General features: G+C 44.6%; 1 protein-coding gene across 1 annotated transcript; it reads right to left on the bottom strand.

Annotated features, from left to right (window-relative positions):
- Positions 1-551: 551 nt before the first annotated feature.
- On the bottom strand, positions 552-18,232 carry LOC120050334 (wiskott-Aldrich syndrome protein family member 3-like). Its single transcript, XM_038996915.1, has 9 exons — positions 18,168-18,232; positions 8,941-9,096; positions 6,018-6,152; positions 5,095-5,248; positions 4,805-4,922; positions 4,550-4,731; positions 3,958-4,200; positions 2,801-3,099; positions 552-907 (listed from the first exon to the last, which is right to left on the bottom strand). The coding sequence occupies exons 2-9, from the start codon at positions 9,071-9,073 to the stop codon at positions 750-752; spliced, it is 1,422 nt and encodes a 473-aa protein (XP_038852843.1). The 5' UTR covers positions 9,074-9,096; positions 18,168-18,232; the 3' UTR covers positions 552-749.
- Between the last annotated feature and the right edge of the window lie 499 nt (positions 18,233-18,731).

The raw sequence follows: 18,731 nt of genomic DNA, 5'->3' as shown, positions 1-18,731 counted from the left end.
ATTTACCAGCAGTGCTACATGTGACCAGGGGTCACCCAGCTTATATCATGTACAAATACACCTGTATGTGGGTGTTTATGTTTTGTTGGTATATATACACTGAGTGTACAAAACAAAACATGCACTAAATTCTGCTTACTATGCATGCACTGCAGTTTGAGGAAAATATAGACAACTGTTCTCTTTATAATGACAGTATATACACTGAATGTACAAAACATGCTCTTTCTGTGACATAGACTGACCAGGTGAATCCAGGTGAAAGCTATAATCCCTTATTGATGTCACCTGTTAAATCCCCTTCAATCAGTGTAGGTATAGGGGAGGAGACAGGTTAAAGAAGGATTTTTAAGCCTTGAGACAATTGAAACATGGATTGTGTATGTGTGCCAATCAGAGGGTGAATGGGCAAGACAAAAAATGTAAGTGCCTTTGAACGGGTATGGTAGTAGGTGCCAGGCGCACCGGTTTGTGTCAAGAACTGCAACGCTGCTGGGTTTTTCACACTCAACAGTTTAATCGTGTGTATCAAGAATGGTCCACCACCCAAAGGACATCCAACACCTTGTAGAGTCCATGCTCCTAGGAATTGAGGCTGTTCTGAGGGCAAAAGGAGGAGGGGGGTGCATCTTGATATTAGTAATGTGTTATTCATGTTTAGTACACTCAGTGAACCATCTAGTGGCTTAGTTTTTGTGTGGATGTGAACATGTATGTGCTTTTCAGCTTTTGAGTGAGTGATGTGTGTGTTAGTCGGACCAGTCGTTCTCTTCCAGCTCTGAGTCATCTTCGGAGTCGGAGTACTCGACAGCGATGCGTCTGGAGAGGATGGTGGCCACGTCATTCCCTACAGGCTCTCTCTTAGCCTGCTGTTCCTGCTGCTCCTGACCCTTCTTCAACTGGATACCTACAGCCAGGGAGAGAGACAGTTAGATACACTTCAACTAGATACCTACAGCCAGGGAGAGAGACAGTTAGATACACTTCAACTAGATACCTACAGCCAGGGAGAGAGACAGTTAGATATACTTCAACTAGATACCTACAGCCAGGGAGAGAGACAGTTAGATATACTTCAACTAGATACCTACAGCCAGGGAGAGAGACAGTTAGATATACTTCAACTAGATACCTACAGCCAGGGAGAGAGACAGTTAGATACACTTAAACTAGATACCTACAGCCAGGGAGAGAGACAGACACACTTCAACTAGATACCTACAGCCAGGGAGAGAGACAGTTAGATATACTTCAACTAGATACCTACAGCCAGGGAGAGAGACAGTTAGATATACTTCAACTAGATACCTACAGCCAGGGAGAGAGACAGTTAGATACACTTCAACTAGATACCTACAGCCAGGGAGAGAGACAGTTAGATACACTTCAACTAGATACCTACAGCCAGGGAGAGAGACAGTTAGATACACTTCAACTAGATACCTACAGCCAGGGAGAGAGACAGTTAGACACACTTCAACTAGATACCTACAGCCAGGGAGAGAGACAGACACACTTCAACTAGATACCTACAGCCAGGGAGAGAGACAGTTAGATATACTTCAACTAGATACCTACAGCCAGGGAGAGAGACAGTTAGATACACTTCAACTAGATACCTACAGCCAGGGAGAGAGACAGTTAGACACACTTCAACTAGATACCTACAGCCAGGGAGAGAGACAGTTAGATATACTTCAACTAGATACCTACAGCCAGGGAGAGAGACAGTTAGATATACTTCAACTAGATACCTACAGCCAGGGAGAGAGACAGTTAGATATACTTCAACTAGATACCTACAGCCAGGGAGAGAGACAGTTAGATATACTTCAACTAGATACCTACAGCCAGGGAGAGAGACAGTTAGATATACTTCAACTAGATACCTACAGCCAGGGAGAGAGACAGTTAGATATACTTCAACTAGATACCTACAGCCAGGGAGAGAGACAGTTAGATACACTTCAACTAGATACCTACAGCCAGGGAGAGAGACAGTTAGATACACTTCAACTAGATACCTACAGCCAGGGAGAGAGACAGTTAGATATACTTCAACTAGATACCTACAGCCAGGGAGAGAGACAGACACACTTCAACTAGATACCTACAGCCAGGGAGAGAGACAGTTAGATATACTTCAACTAGATACCTACAGCCAGGGAGAGAGACAGTTAGATACACTTCAACTAGATACCTACAGCCAGGGAGAGAGACAGTTAGATATACTTCAACTAGATACCTACAGCCAGGGAGAGAGACAGTTAGATATACTTCAACTAGATACCTACAGCCAGGGAGAGAGACAGTTAGACACACTTCAACTAGATACCTACAGCCAGGGAGAGAGACAGTTAGATATACTTCAACTAGATACCTACAGCCAGGGAGAGAGACAGTTAGACACACTTCAACTAGATACCTACAGCCAGGGAGAGAGACAGTTAGATATACTTCAACTAGATACCTACAGCCAGGGAGAGAGACAGTTAGGTACCGACACACTTCAACTAGATACCTACAGCCAGGGAGAGAGAGACGTGTTAGGCAGTCAGCCAGCCAGCCAGTCAGTCAAACAGACAGACAGAAAAGGAAGGTTCGGTTTGCATGGCCCGTGGCCCAAGGTTGGCGCAACTTGCTCATTTTAGATCATTCCATTGGTCCTAAAGAGAAATCTCCACCCCCCCGGGGCACCAGATAATGCAAAACTAACTCCACACACACACACACACACACACACACACAGAATAGCTCTGCCACAGAGACAGGTGGGTTAGATACAGATAGGCAGTCTTACCCATGCGTATGGCAGCCAGCAGATCACTACGAGCATCATTAACAGGCTGGGCATTGTGCGGCACGGAGGACATCTTGGGAGTGGTAGAGTAGGAGGAGCCTGGAGGAGGGGGCGGAGGCATTGGGGGAGTTGGAGCCACCAGCAACCCAGCAATTGGCGGTGGGGGCAGGGCATAGACACCAGCTGATCCCATTAGACCTGGAAGAGGAAGTGGGCCTCCGGGGGGCGTGGCAAAGGCAGACTGTGCAGATGGCATGAGAGGAGCAGGAGGAGGGGAGCCGTTTCCATATCCCTCCATACTGAGAGAGAAAGGGACAGATGGAGGGTGAACATGAGACATTATATTAATCATCATAACCATTTCAGAAATAAAAAGTATGATATGTTAATCGGCCTCTCCACAAAAACATCGCACATATAACCATGATAATCCTACCATACCAACATCTCACATATAACTATGATAATCCTACCATACCAACATCTCACATATAACCATGATAATCCTACCATACCAACATCTCACATATAACCATGATAATCCTACCATACCAACATCTCACATATAACCATGATAATCCTACCATACCAACATCTCACATATAACCATGATAATCCTACCATACAAACATCTCACATATAACCATGATAATCCTACCATACCAACATCTCACATATAACCATGATAATCCTACCATACCAACATCTCACATATAACCATGATAATCCTACCATACCAACATCTCACATTTAACCATGATAATCCTACCATACCAACATCCTCTGACAAGTTCAATAAGAAGGAACAACAGGATGGAATTATTCCCAGAGTTAGACAGGTCACAGACGAGTCATGTCAAGACCAAAGCAGAGGACCGTGTTTGGGTGTGTACCAGTGCAGTACTTGGCTTGTATGGGATGACAGTACAACTGCCCAACTCCAGAGAGAATACAGCTTGTTGTTCATCATCAGATCTAACCCAAACCAATAGCACATTAAACAAAACAAACCTTCGAGCCGGAGCAGAGCCCCAACAAAAGGACGTACGTGGGTTTGTTTGGTGTCCCTGTGCACATGTCAATGAATGTTAATGTTTATTTGAGTGCATTTATGCATCAATCTGTCTGCCAGCGTGTTTATTCATGTGCACTCTGACCTGTAGTCCACAGGTCGTAGAGATATGGATCCATTCATGTTCTCAATGGGAGGGAGAGGGGGCGGAGCATTGTGGGGGCGACCCAGGTTGTATCCCCTGTAGGCATGGTCCAGAGTGGCGTTTCCCTGAGCAGCCAGCTGAGCAGCCAGGAGACTGGGAGGCGGGCCGGAGTACGTGTGGGCGTGACCAGCATGATTGGTTGAGTGAGAGTAGTGGCGTTGGTGGTGGTCAGGCCCAAGACCCCTAAGAGAGAGAAAGGGAGGGAGATGGAGACAACATTTTACAGAATGGCCAGCAGGGGGAGTAAGAGGACTGACACGTCTCCTTGAACAGCTGACAGAGACTAAATTATCATTGTACTGGGGGAAACCCCTTATTTCCACTGGGGGAAACCCCTTATTTCCACTGGAGGAAACACATTACTTCCATGCGAGTAATAATCATCTATACAGAAATGTATTATACAGAAAAGTAATTATTCCATACTTTTTTACATTTGATATGTTATCTTAAATGAATCTTTGTTTTATGTCAACTTTTCATTGACCTCATCATACAATATGTATGTAACTGTGTGTGTATTTGGACTGGCCTCATCTCAGGGGACAGTGATCCCTCGCAGGTGGCCCCCCGGTGGAGCGAGTGTGTGTGGTGGTGGTCAGGCCTCAGCTCCTTATCCAGGGCCAACATATTCCACTCCTGACGACGGTTCCGAGCCTTACGCACTTTCTTCACCTCCCTCTGCAACGTCCCGTCCACACAACGCTTCTGCTCCTGCGAGGAGACACGTATTAGTGGAGACGGAGGAGGACAAGAAAGAGAAGAAGGGAGAGATTATTTTGCTTACTTTGTTCTTCCTCTTCTCCTTCCTCTTGTCCTCTGTGTCCCGCAGCATCTTCTCTCTCCACAGGTCGAAGAAGTAGGAGGGGTCAGTGTAGAACTTCAGCCCCTCCTTGTGGTCATCCCTACAGGGTCAAAGGGCAAACGCGGTTCAGGGTTTGTGGGAAATGAAGTCCACAACATTCCACTATGAGACTACAAAACAAGATCAGGTGAGGTATTTGACTCTGGGTTAAGACTGCCCTGGGTAGTAGAGAGGTTAGACAGATCATAGAAAGGGAGGGGGAGAGAACACACCTATATTTGGAGAGGATGTTGAGAGGTGGAGGTTTGTTACTCAGGTTGTACATCTCCTTGACAGGGATGGGAACGCTCCTCGTGGATACCACCTGCTGGTCCTGGGCGGTACTGCTCTTAAACGCCTTCTTCATGTTGATGTCCTGCAGAGAGACTGAGGACAGAGAAAGAGAGGACAAACAAAGGGCGAGAGAGAGAGAGCGTGAGAGAGAGAGCATGAGAGAGAGAGAGAGAGGACGCAGAAAGAGAAGGAGAGGGTTAGGGAGAGGGGGATAGACAGGGTGTGAGAGAGAGGGTTAGGGGGAGGGGGATAGACAGGGTGTGAGAGAGAGGGTTGGGGGGAGGGTGATAGACAGGGTGTGAGAGAGAGGGTTAGGGAGAGGGGGATAGACAGGGTGTGAGAGAGAGGGTTGGGGGGAGGGTGATAGACAGGGTGTGAGAGAGAGGGTTGGGGGAGGGTGATAGACAGGGTGTGAGAGAGAGGGTTAGGGAGAGGGGGATAGACAGGGTGTGAGAGAGAGGGTTAGGGAGAGGGGGATAGACAGGGTGTGAGAGAGAGGGTTAGGGAGAGGGGTATAGACAGGGTGTGAGAGAGAGGGTTAGGGAGAGGGGGATAGACAGGGTGTGAGAGAAAGGGTTAGGGAGAGGGGGATAGACAGGGTGTGAGAGAGAGGGTTAGGGAGAGGGGGATAGACAGGGTGTGAGAGAGAGGGTTAGGGAGAGGGAGATAGACAGGGTGTGAGAGAGAGGGTTAGGGAGAGGGGGATAGACAGGGTGTGAGAGAGAGGGTTAGGGAGAGGGGGATAGACAGGGTGTGAGAGAAGTATTTATATATCCTCAGTTTCATCACTTTTACACCATCGCTATGTCAACGAGTAACGATGTCACTTCCTATTTCCTGTGACCTCTAACCCCTGTCTCACCTTCCTCCACGGTGGAGTCCAGCTGGGTGACCTTGACGGCCAGGCGGTCGATGCGGTCCTGCAGGGAATTGGCTCTCAGGTAGAACGTGTTGGCCTCGTTGAACAGCTCTCCGAAGATGTCCTCCGCATGTTTACCTGCAGTACAAGGGTAGACAGATGGATCATGTGGTTAGCATGACATCCTGGTGCACTACATTATGCATACTATGCATGAACTGCACATTGAGGAAATTATAGACAACTGTTCTCTTTATAATGACAGTATATACACTGAGTGACAGACTGACAAGGTGAATCCAGGTGAAAGCTATGATTCCAATGTAGAAAATATAAAAATAAATAAAAACCCTGGAATGAGTAGGTGTGTCCAGATGTTTGACTGGTACAGTGTGCCACAAAATAACTTAAGAAGGCACACCTGCTGCATTCCAGGTGACAAACCTCATGAAGCTGGTTGAGAGAATGCTAAGAGTGTGCAAAGCTGTCATCAAGGCAAAGGGTGCGTCAGACAGGTAGGGGAAACCAACTGAGATGGACTTGAAGATTGGTACTATCAATTCTCTTTCTGCCATTCTTCTGGTAACAAATTTAACTGACAAATAGACCAGGGCATCACTGTCATGGAAGGTCCTAGAGGAAAAATCCATAGCAATCAATCTTTGCTAGAGCAAGTCTGTTTAGGTCAGCGTCAATACGTTTTAACAATGCTGAACTTTTGTGTGTCATACGCAAACGCACGCATGAATGCCTGAATGCACACACACGGCGCGTGCACACGCACAATATAGACTATTTCTGTCACCATACTGACAGGATGACCTCTGGAGAAACATCTAGACTATTTCTGTCACCATACTGACAGGATGACCTCTATCTAGAGGAAGGAAGGAAGAGAGATCTAGCATGCTGAGTTCCATCAACTCTGACCTCCCTTCATGGTTCTGACATTCAGTCTACCTCCACACACACACACACACACACACACACACACACACACACACACACACACACACACACACACACACACACACACACACACACACACACACACACACACACACACACACACACACACACGGATACACACACAGATGCACACACGGATACACACACGGATATACACAAACACGGAAACACACACGGATATACACACACGCGGATATACACACACACACACACACACACACACACACACACACACACACACACACACACACACACACACACACACACACACACACACACACACACACACACACACACACACACACACACACACACACGCACACCTCCTGTCCCTAGCTCAGGCCTTCCAGGCCTTTGTACCTAGTCATTTATATTTATCCCACACAGCAGCTGCTGAAAGGCCCACTCCCACCACAAGAACTCTCACAATGACAGAGAGAACGAGAGAGAGAGACAGAGAGAGAGAGAGAGAGAGAGAAAGAAAGAGAGAGAGAAAGAAAGAGAGAGAGAGAGAGAGAGAGAAAGAAAGAGAGAGCGAGACAGAAAGAGAGAGAGAGAGAGAGAGGGGGACAGAGAGAAAGAGAGAGAGAGAGAGAGAGAGAGAGAGAGAGGGACAGAGAGAGGGACAGAGAGAGCGAGACAGAAAGAGAGAGAGACAGAGAGAGAGAGAGAGAGAGAGAGAGCGAGACAGAAAGAGAGAGAGACAGAGAGAGAGAGAGAGAGAGAGAGAGAGAGAGAGAGAGAGAGAGAGAGAGAGAGAGAGAGAGAGAGAGAGAGAGAGCGAGACAGAAAGAGAGAGAGACAGAGAGAGAGAGAGAGAGAGAGCGAGACAGAAAGAGAGAGACAGAAAGAGAGAGAGAGAGGGACAGAGAGAGCGAGACAGAAAGAGAGAGAGAGACAGAGAGAGAGAGAGAGAGAGAGAGGGACAGAGAGAGCGAGACAGAAAGAGAGAGAGACAGAGAGAGAGAGAGGGACAGAGAGAGCGAGACAGAAAGAGAGAGAGAGAGAGAGAGACAGAAAGAGAGAGAGGGACAGAGTTGGGGGAGGGAAGAAAACAGAGTATGAGGAAGACGTAGAAAGCAAGAAAGGGAGGGTCGAGAGAAAGCGAGAGGGGGAGCAGTGGTGGTTGGATACTGGGTATAAGGGAGGAAAGAATATGTCAATATATTCCACAGGACATGATATGGGTTGTGTCATGGGAGCAGCCAGGGTATTCAGGCTCCTCCCCCTTACGTCATAGTCACTCTGTTTAATATACTGCAGTACACCCAAACACACACACATATTCTGAACGTATTCTCGCTGAAATATCTAAACAGGATTACATCCTCCTGTGGGTCTATGATGACAGAGTCTTGACCTAGCGACCTGTAGGTCTGATCCTAACAAATCAATCACTGCTCCAGGATTAAACACTACATCATCTTCTTATCAACGTCAAACAGGACTGTGCAGTGTGCACTGCAGCAAGATAACTAGGAGATAGTGATGAGAGAGTATTTTAATGCAAGTGTGTAATAGTACAATATTGTAGTGAACGGCGGGGCAGGGAAGCGAACCTGGGTCGCCGGGGTGAAAGGCAAACACCCTACCCATTGCGCCAATAGGGTTAACTCACTTGGGAATTGTAACATGTCTCATATAGGGAGAAGCAAAACAACATGAGGAGCATAAGCATGTTATTCATACGTGTGGAAGAGAGCAATGTTAATGACATATGTTACTGTTGACACACTGGTATAAAGCGTATGAAGTTGTTTGTAGTGTGTGGTTAGTGCTCTGAGAGAGAGTGTGTGTGTGTGTGTGTGTGTGTGTGTGTGTGTGTGTGTGTGTGTGTGTGTGTGTGTTCTCTGTGTGTGTGTGTGTGTGTGTGTGTGTGTGTGTGTGTGTGTGTGTGTGTGTGTGTGTGTGTGTGTGTGTGTGGTGTGTGTGTGTGTGTGTTCTCTGTGTGTGTTACTCAGGCTGCTGAGCTGGCGGATGATGGAGGAGAGGGTGTTGTTCATCACACACTCCAGTTCACTGCCTACGCCCTCTGGCAACGCCCCCCGGCACAGGTGGCGCGGGTCGATGTTCCTCTTCACCAGAGGCATGGTGACGCCTCACACTGTCACACCTAGAGGGAAGCACAGGACATACAATACATATGATATATGACACACTGTACTTACATAAAGGACGTACTTACAGACAATTTTTGTTTTAAGTTATAACTATTGCAAGTATAGGTATGGTAAGTAGTATAAACACAAACACACACACACACAGCTAGTCACTTGGCCAGACGTATTACCACACACTAACAAACACACAATCCTATTCTTCGAAACAGGGTTAAAGAGACTGGGCATACAACTGTGACCCGTCCAGACTGTAGTAGTAAACAGTAGCAGGCCAACGGCAGACAGATGAAGGTATTAGGAAAATAAGCTACAGTCCAGCTAATGCTTTCCAGCCTTACCACTGCCCCAGATGTAGGGTCAACAGCCCAAACACAAACATACGCACACACACACTCACTCTCCCGTGGCGTGCACGCTGAGACCCATTCCCTTGATAGTTCAGACCAACACACTCACTCTCCCGTGGCGAGCACGCTGAGACCCATTCCCTTGATAGTTCAGACCAACACACTCACTCTCCCGTGGCGTGCACGCTGAGACCCATTCCCTTGATAGTTCAGACCAACACACTCACTCTCCAATGCAATTGGACACATTCACTAGATACTAAGGATTAAGTTGCCCTTTCCTTGACACTAATCTAAGGTGAGGTTAACATCTTCCCTAGAATGGTTAAAATCAGGATCTGAGGAGGCTAAGCTGATCCTAGATCTGAGTCTAAGGGCAGCTTCTACAGCAGATGAAAAAGGGATCTCAGAAAGCATCGGAGCGGCCATCTTATCTGGGCCTCTTCCTGCTTCCTGTTTTTGCGGCCTCCGCCCGGCATCAGCTTCCTGTTCCTCACAGTGTAACATCTCTACTCCCTGTCCTCCCAGAGGAGCAGCAGAAGAACAATACAGCTACAGCTTGAGGAACTGCTGGGGGCCACACACCCAACAGCAAAGCTGACCCCTTAGTCATGCTCTTCATTTCAGATCTAGTATGCTAGGCTATGTGTGTCATTGATGAATAGAGGGTTTTGTGAAGGAAAAGGGGATATCTATCTAGTCAGTTGCACAACTGAATGCATTTCACCGAAATGTGTCGTGCGCATTTAACCCAACCCCTCTGAATCAGAGAGGTGCGGTTGGCTGCCTTAATCGATGTCCAGGTCATCGGTGCCTGGGAGCAATTGTTGTTTGGGGTTAACTGCCTTGATCAAGTGCAGAACGGCATATCTTTCCAACTTGCTGGCTCAGGGATTTGAACCAGCGTCCTTTCGGTTACTGGCCCAACAATCTTAACTGCGAGGCTAGCCCCTTTGATGGTGTTGACAGAGAAACTAGTCATTTCTGACCACCAAGTAGCAACCTCCCCACAAGGCTACGGCAGAGTCCTCAGCTGGCCTCGGTCCAATACCCCCTGCCAAGCCCTGCTTACAGCCATAAACCAATAAGGTACAACAAAGGAGAAATTACTCCATCCTCGTCTGCTGCCACAAAACTCACTGAAAACAGCTAATTAGGCCTGCTGTTAAAGAGATAGCGCCATGGTTTGTGTATCGAACCAGGCCTACATTATTATAGAAAAACGCTAGTCTGTGAAATGTGTTGGTCTGCTCTGCTTGGAAGTTCTGAGTATAGTTAACATATGCCATGAGTTTGATTGGTTCTTGTCTGGTGTGACAATGGGGAGATAATTAAGAGGTTGGGGTGGGGAGGCAAATGAAAGGAAGGGGCAGAGAGGAAGGGAACATGTGTGTGTGTGTGTGTGAGGGGGTAAATCATGTGTGTATATGGTATGTGTGTGAGGAGGTAAATAATGTGTGTATATGATATGTGTGTGTAAATCATGTGTGTATATGGTGTGTGTGTGAGGAAGAGTAGTGTGTGTGTGTGTGTGTGTGTGTGTGTGTGTGTGTGTGTGTGTGTGTGTGTGTGTGGAGAGTGAGTTAGTGAGGGAGGGGGTGTGCAGGGGCCTCAGGGAAGCCACTCTGAAAGGTTCCTAGGACAATAGAGCTCCGTTCACACGGCAACAGCAGAGTGCTCCCATGCATGCCTCCCCCTCCGCTCCCCTCCTCCTCCCCAGACCTCCTTTAACACACCCTGAAAAGAGGGCACTCCACTCAGAAAGGAAGAGAGGGTAGAAAGAGAGAGACACATGGAAAAATAGAGAGAGAGAGAGTTTAGATTACGATTTCTTATAGTTAGTCACATTCAGGTTTGCAAATGTAGTTGCAGTGTACAGTGAAATTCTTAAGCTCCAACAGTGCAGGTGTGAATGAAACAATAATACAATTAATATTATATACACCAGTGATGGCCGGTGCCGTTTAAGATGAGGGAGGACGATACATTTCTTCATGAACATGGCCTTATTTCTATTACAGCATATTGGATGACTTTCATTCACCCAGTTCAATGTAACAGCGATCGGTTTAGGCTACTACATGATACTCTAATTTCCCTATACCCATCATGAGTTTGCTACAACCTAGCCTATTAATGAAAGTTTACAACGTAGGTGGACAGGTCAAGTAAATGTTTTGTAATCAAGGTGACAGTGACACATTCAATACCGCCTTATACACTCTTGCCTGCATCTAGCTGATCTAGGGTGTAGTCATTAGTCAAATCGCTGCAAACAAGAGTTTCTATTGGACAAATTCAGGTATGTTTATCCCTATTTCGTTCCGTTTGCTTCCGTTTAAGAAACGTTTTTCAACAGAATCGGCAGAATGAATACTCCCCATGATCACACGCAAAACACTTTCATAGCTGCCACATTCAAACAGCATGATCACTTTGCTCGTAATTCCTTCTCGCATCTATGCGCTCTCCTCCTCGCTCACCTTTTCCCTTTGCTTGTGGAATCCAGTGCATAACACATCAGCTGTCTGTGTGTAAGCCAAACCTTCAGATCATAACCTCTAACCGTTACAGACAGACTACACCATTGTTACCATATTATCTAATGTTTAAGTCAACATAGTTAATAGAACTAACGCATTAGCAACCGGTTCTACAATGTAAAAGGCCATTTCCACATCCATTGTTACATTAGTACATAACTCTTAATCAGACTTAATAATTATTAATGATATTTCAACACCATGCATACATGGAACAACGATTTTGTCTTATTCAACGTTCTGACTCCAAAGCGTTGAGCGCAGGCCATGTAGCCTATTCCTATGCGCACTGAGGCATGCGCTCGCTCCTATTACACACATAGGACAGAGACATAGGACACAGACACACGAAACTCCGACATAACCCGGAAAATATGAACAAAGGAAACCATAAATTGAATTAAATAAACAGTTAAATAAACAGAACTTACCCTTCATGAGTCTTGAGAACATTCATGTGCACTATAAACATCGCGCCCACTCAGAGCAGGGTAACAAATGGTTGGCTAAATGAAAATGTATCGTTGGACTATCAAACGTGAAACAGAAATGTCTACGTGTTGCAATGAACCTTAAGGGGATGGAATGATGAAACGCTAGCAATCATTGTAGTATTAGATGGAATCTAGATTTACCACATAGGGCCTATGCATTTAAACGTGTGAAAGCAACAGAAAACATTTCAACAAGAGAAAAAAAGTTCTCCACTGGCGGGAGTTTGGTCTCCGAACACAGTAATAATTAATTTTAAGTACAAATTCTAAATGCAAGCTTCATAAGTAAATTATTCATTTAAAGGAATGGTTACATATCCAAATACCAGTATGCCTATGCTAGTAATTGTTGCCCAATTGCTGGTGAGCTTGCTAAGTAAATAGTTAATATTATTGATCACCCCCCAAAATATTTATTTATTATGGCAATCCTCTCTCCCTACAATTTGAGTTTTCGCTGCACCCGATCCTATCACTGTACAGCAAATCAGCAATCTGTTGGCTAGCTCACCCGACCTGCGTTCATTGACAGTTTGCTGGTCCAATCAGAGTTTAAAAGTGTGCGTTTCCCTAGCCAATCTGTTGCAGGTTTTTACTTTTGCAAGGGTGATGCTGCTGCGGCTGCGGCTACTGTCTCTGGCTGCGTGTAGAGTAGGCCTAATCCACTAGAATTTGTGCCACAAAATGAGTGACAAAACATGTTAGATCATTTGAAGTCATCAGTCTCAAGACAAAGTTGAGTCCCGAGTCTTGAGGCTCCAAGTCAAGTCTCAAGTTATTTTATTTTCTATCAAGTTGAGTCTCAAATCAAATTTGTACACAACTCTGATAAAGCATATAAATAGCGTGTCTGGATTTGATTAGAGCTTTGATCGAAAATTCAAGCCACATGCTTCCTGAGCCATACATTAAATACATTTTATGAGCCCTACATTAAAGACATTTTATGAGCACAAGCCCAAAAAAGCCCAAATGATTGTGCCGTTATCCAATATATAGGCTACTGCACATTACGCAGGACAGAAAAACATAAAAGCCCATAGATGTAACTAGCTATATGCTCTCTTGGGTAAATAATTTAAACTAGCTCTAGTAGACTAATCTTTTTGAGTGTGAACTGTATTTCTTTACTGTATTGTATTAAACTGTATTACATTACGCACATCATTCAAACCATGTTAAGCAGAAAAGAACATGTGATTCTGGTGCAGCACATGCAGCCTACAAAGTTACAAGCATAGGCTAGAGAATTTAATTTTAATTTTGAAATATAATAGGGCCTATTTGTATAATTAGTAGGCTGACGCATTTCCCTTAATGTTATTAGCCTACCTCCTCTTTCTCTCTCCATTGTTGCTTCATTCCTTCCTCACTTTGAACAGGTAATTAAATGAGTTCCGTTGTCCTCATCTCCATCATTCTAATGACATGCTGAATAATATAGGACTAGAATTACATGCAGATGGCTTTCACTTCTCTTTAGGAAGATTGAATGGTTATGGGACTGAAAAAATAACTGCTAACCTCCCAGGTTCGCTCTTCTTTCAAACTACCCATGAGTTCTATTGGCTGCTGTATTTAACGTTCAGAAAACAAGAGCTTGCGTCCCTCTTCGAATCGTCTATTGGTATAAAAAATGCACCATTTTTTAAATTTTTATGTCCAGCAAGCTATTCTAGGCTAGCTTTTCCAGCATAGGACTCCAAGAGCTAAGGGGCATTTTTTTAAAGGAGAGAGGCCAGCGGACCACAGGTGCATGCATATTGCGCAAGAAACTAGTTAGAAGCTTACTATGCATAACCCATAATGTATTAGTTACATATAAGGCTAATTCTGCATTGAATTCATCACCTGAATGAGGTAGGCTAGGACATCTATACAGTGCATTCGAAAAGTATTCAGACCCCTTGACTTTTTCCACATTTTGTTATGTAATAGCCTTATTCTAAAGCAATTGGCATCCACAATTGTTTATTCCATATTTAATAGAAATCAGACTTTGCTTTAGATTTTTTTATTCAACATAATATTGTAAATAATAAAACAAATGAAACTGGCATGGACAAAAATGATGGGACCCTTAACCTAATATTTTGTTGCACAACCTTTAGAGGCAATCACTGCAAACAAACGTTTTCTGTAGCTCTCAATGAGACTTCTGCACCTGTTAACAGGTAGTTTGGCCCAGTCTTCCTGAGCAAACTGCTTCAACTGTTTCAGGTTTGATGGGTGCCTTCTCCAGACTGCAAGATTCAGCTCTTTCCATAAATGTTAGATAGGATTCAGATCAGGCTCATAGAAGACACTTCAGAATAGTCCTATGTTTTGTTCTTATCCATTCTTGGGTGCTTTGAGCTGTGTGTTTGGGGTCATTATCCTGTTGGAGGACCCATGACCTACGACTGAGCTTTCTGACACTGGGCAGTACGTTTTGTTCCAGAATGCCTTGATAGCCTTGTGATGTCATTGTGCCCTGCACAGATTCAAGGCACCCTGTGCCAGGCGCAGCAAAGCAGCCCCAGAACAGAACCCAGCCTCCTCCATGTTTCACTGTAGGTATGGTATTCTTCTCTTTGAAAGCTTCATTTTTTCATCTGTGAACATAGAGCTGATGTGACTTGCCAAAAAGCAAATTTTGACTCATCTGTCCAAAGGACATTCTCCCAGAAGGATTGTGGCTTGTCAATATGCATTTTAGCTAATTCCAGTCTGTCTTTGTTTTTCTTTCAAAAGTGGAGTCTTCTTCCATGGAGCCCACTGTCGCTCAAAAAGTGACGGATGGTGCGATCAGAAACTGACGTACCTTCAGCTTGGACTTCAGCTTGTATCTCTTTGGCAGTTATCCTTGATTCTTTTTCTGCCATTCACACGATCCTTCTGTTCAATCTGGGGTTGATTTTCCTCTTGCGGCCGCGCCCAGGGAGGTTGGCTACAGTTCCATGGACCTTAAACTTCCTAATAATATTTGCAACTGTTGTCACAGGAACATCAAGCTGCTTGAAGATGGTCTTGTAGCCTTTATCTTTACCATGCTTGTCTATTATTTTCTTTCTCATCTCCTCAGACAAATCTCTGCTTTGCTTTCTCTGGTCCATGTTCAGTGTGGTGCACACAATGATACCAAACAGCACAGTGACTACTTTTCTCCATTTAAATAGGCTGAATGACTGATTACAAGATTGGAGACGTGTGTGATACTAATTAGTTTGAAATATCACTATAATCCAATTATTTATTATCTTTTCTAAGGGGTACCAACAAATGTGTCCAGGCCATTTTAGAATATCTTTGTAGAATAAGCAATTATTGATCTCTTTTCACAGCTTCTTTCTATGACATACCAAAGGCATGCAAGTATACATGATAAAATAGCTTTTAATTGCACCCCTTTTCAGGAGGAATGAAGCACTATTTTAATGAGCTGTAAGGGTACCAACAAATATGAGCACGTCTGTATATCAATCTTGAACAGGATTATCTTTTTGGATGCAATTTGAATGGAATTGATGAGAGAGAGAGGAAGACTGCTTGTGAATGCTCTGATTTAAAGCAACGATAGGCTGTTTCAAAACTCTGCAGCTGCAATAATTTAAAAAAAACAAGGTGGCCCCCGAAAGCCAGATGGAGATGGGTTAATTAGACACCCATTCAGTCTTTATATTACTGTAGCATAGACTATACTGCAGCAAATGTAGGCCTATCTGTCACAAGGAAAAAAGTTACCATGATGAGATGATAGGTCTACATGCATTGTGAACTGCACTCCATACTGAGATGGTCTGTCTGTCCCCACACTGAGCGTTGATGACTGATCATGCAGAGAACAGAGTGAAGGCCGCAGAGAATACATATTTGGACTTGCATATAATTTAACAGTTCCATGTCACGTCACTATTTACATGAATCATTTATTATAATTGACCGTTTCCACACAGTTTTATATCCCGGGAAAAGTGAGTGGTTTTGGGCGGGAAATCTCGATAACCGGACGTCCTCCAGAAATTGTCATAATTACTGTGTAAGTCTATGTAAGGGGGTGAGAACTATGAGCCTCATAGGTTTTGTATTTTAGTCAATATACCCAGAGGAAGATGGAAGCTAGCTATCCTCCGGCTACACTGTGGCGCGGTTGAGGCTACTGTAGACCTTCTTTGCAAAATAGTGTGTTTTAATCAATTATTTGGTGACATGTGAATATATTTAGTATAGTTTTATCTAAAAATAGCTTTTTTAATGTTACACTATTTTCATGAAATTCACTGAGGATGGTCCTCCCCGTCCTCCTCTGAGGAGCCTCCACTGATATATATGAGTAAGAACATTTGAGAGAGGTGGGGAGAGAGAGCAAAAGATGTAAAACACTAGCGAGTTGGGGAGAGAGAGAGAGATGGGGAGAGAGAGAGAGAGAGATGGGGAGAGAGAGAGAGAGAGAGAGATGGGGAGAGAGAAACTGCACGTAGTCAAAGAAAGAGTAATGCCCTAACACAAACACACAGGAATTGCTCCGCCAGGCATATAGGCTACTCTGACAAACTGATAACTTTAATGACAGAGTTAAAGTCCTTTTCTCTGTCATGCACACAAAACCACTATAGCCTCTCAGACGATTAGCAGGACATTCGCCATCTCGAGAGCTCAGAGAGCAGAAGGCCTTTGTATTTCACTAGAGGCATCCTGACTGCTGCCACCAGGATGTAGTTCATGCGTCTCCCTAAAGACCCTCTACGCCCACACACAGCTTTTACTATGGATGCCGAAATTCCTGAGCAGGGCAACATTATCCATTTATGAGTCAAGTACAGCCTTTTGGCGCAAGAGCTCGTGGTGGGGTCATCAATATTGCAAGATCAATTACGCCAGGTTACACACTGCCCTACAAATTACACTAAAACTCCAACTCTGACATTGCTAGATCATGCATGATCTCTACAACATGCCTATTCGCCCTGATAGACAGTTATATTAATAAATATACAGGCTATATTAATTATAGCCTGTGACCCTTATAATAATTGACATGTCACTGCCCTACATTCACAGAATAATGTAGCCCATTGCACATATTAATAGAACAATTGTAGTTAATCCATCTTGCTTTGAGTAGAGTGGGTGAGCAACAAAACCAGCCGCCTGTGCGCGTGCTGCAGGCAGTGCACAAACACAACACAGCCTATTCTACACACGCAGACACAACACTGATGGCAAGCGCGATCAATCAAAGTTCCTCAGTGTCTCTTCCCGTTACTGATGGGTTGGTTGACCTACATCTGTTTAACGATTCTATTTCCCAGCCTGCATCGATAGCAACAATATTATAACCCAACTTAGTTCTAACACTTTCTACATCAAATGCATTTTTGTTCGTTCCAGTAAACAATAATCAACCGGTTCCAAGCAAGGCAGTGGCCAAATGGAGTGTGCAAAAATAGGCTATAATTTTATTTAAAGAATCGGGCCTTGGACACAGAACTCGTAAAGCCCTTGTGTTTCATCATTATAATCTATTGAGTGTCCACTAGTGGTGGCCGGCCGCTATGTCCAGTCAGTGGTTCGACCATTTGGATTAACGCAAATCCACACATATATATAAAAAACAAACATTCAATTAGGGGCAAATATAAACAGTGGCAAGAAATATTCCGACTCTTATGAGTTATAAAAGCATAGTAAATACCCTCACCAGCAGTCAGAAATGTAATAGATTAATCTGGCAGCATGTCCCGTTAGATACTCCTCTTGTTCGCGCTGCCATCTGTGTCACTGGCGGTCTGGCCACTCTAAACAATCCACTGCGGGGGGCGGGATACACCGTTCGCCTCCGCCAATCAGCATTCAGCAACAAGGATTTAATAAGTAGTGGGTGTTCCCATTGTCAAATCGCAGCCCTTGAAAGGCATGAGTGACATCGAGGTTCCCTGTCGGGCATGGGTAGGGCGGGGTCTCAGGGTGTGTAGGGGAGGCTACAGCGGGTTTAACATTTTATGCAATCCAGTCCCCATGCCGTGTTAACGTTAAAGGCTTAAAAGAAACACATTTTGGGGGATGGAGGATTTGGCCTACAGTTTAAAAGGGTCTTATAACTGGGGCATCTTTTGAGAATGTTTTTTGGGAGCAATTGACACGTGGCAGTGGTGGGTTTAATGATAGAGCTGGACTGATTCCATTCTAGCAGCTTTAGTAACTGACTGGGATGACTGCTTGCTTTAGGGATGCACAAGCTTTGAACTGGGCAATGGGGGCAGAC

Source organism: Salvelinus namaycush, chromosome 7 (assembly GCF_016432855.1).
Source record: "Salvelinus namaycush isolate Seneca chromosome 7, SaNama_1.0, whole genome shotgun sequence".
NCBI lineage: Eukaryota > Metazoa > Chordata > Actinopteri > Salmoniformes > Salmonidae > Salvelinus > Salvelinus namaycush.
This window is presented reverse-complemented; position numbering and strand designations above follow the sequence as displayed.

Excerpts from the sequence above, each read along its gene's own strand:
- LOC120050334 (XM_038996915.1), bottom strand. The coding sequence starts at position 9,073 with ATGCCTCTGGTGAAGAGGAACATCGACCCGCGCCACCTGTGCCGGGGG. Across the intron at positions 5,249-6,017 it reads GGACTCCACCGTGGAGGAAG|TCTCTCTGCAGGACATCAAC; the intron begins GTGAGACAGGGG and ends CTCTGTCCTCAG. Across the intron at positions 4,923-5,094 it reads AACATCCTCTCCAAATATAG|GGATGACCACAAGGAGGGGC; the intron begins GTGTGTTCTCTC and ends TTGACCCTGTAG.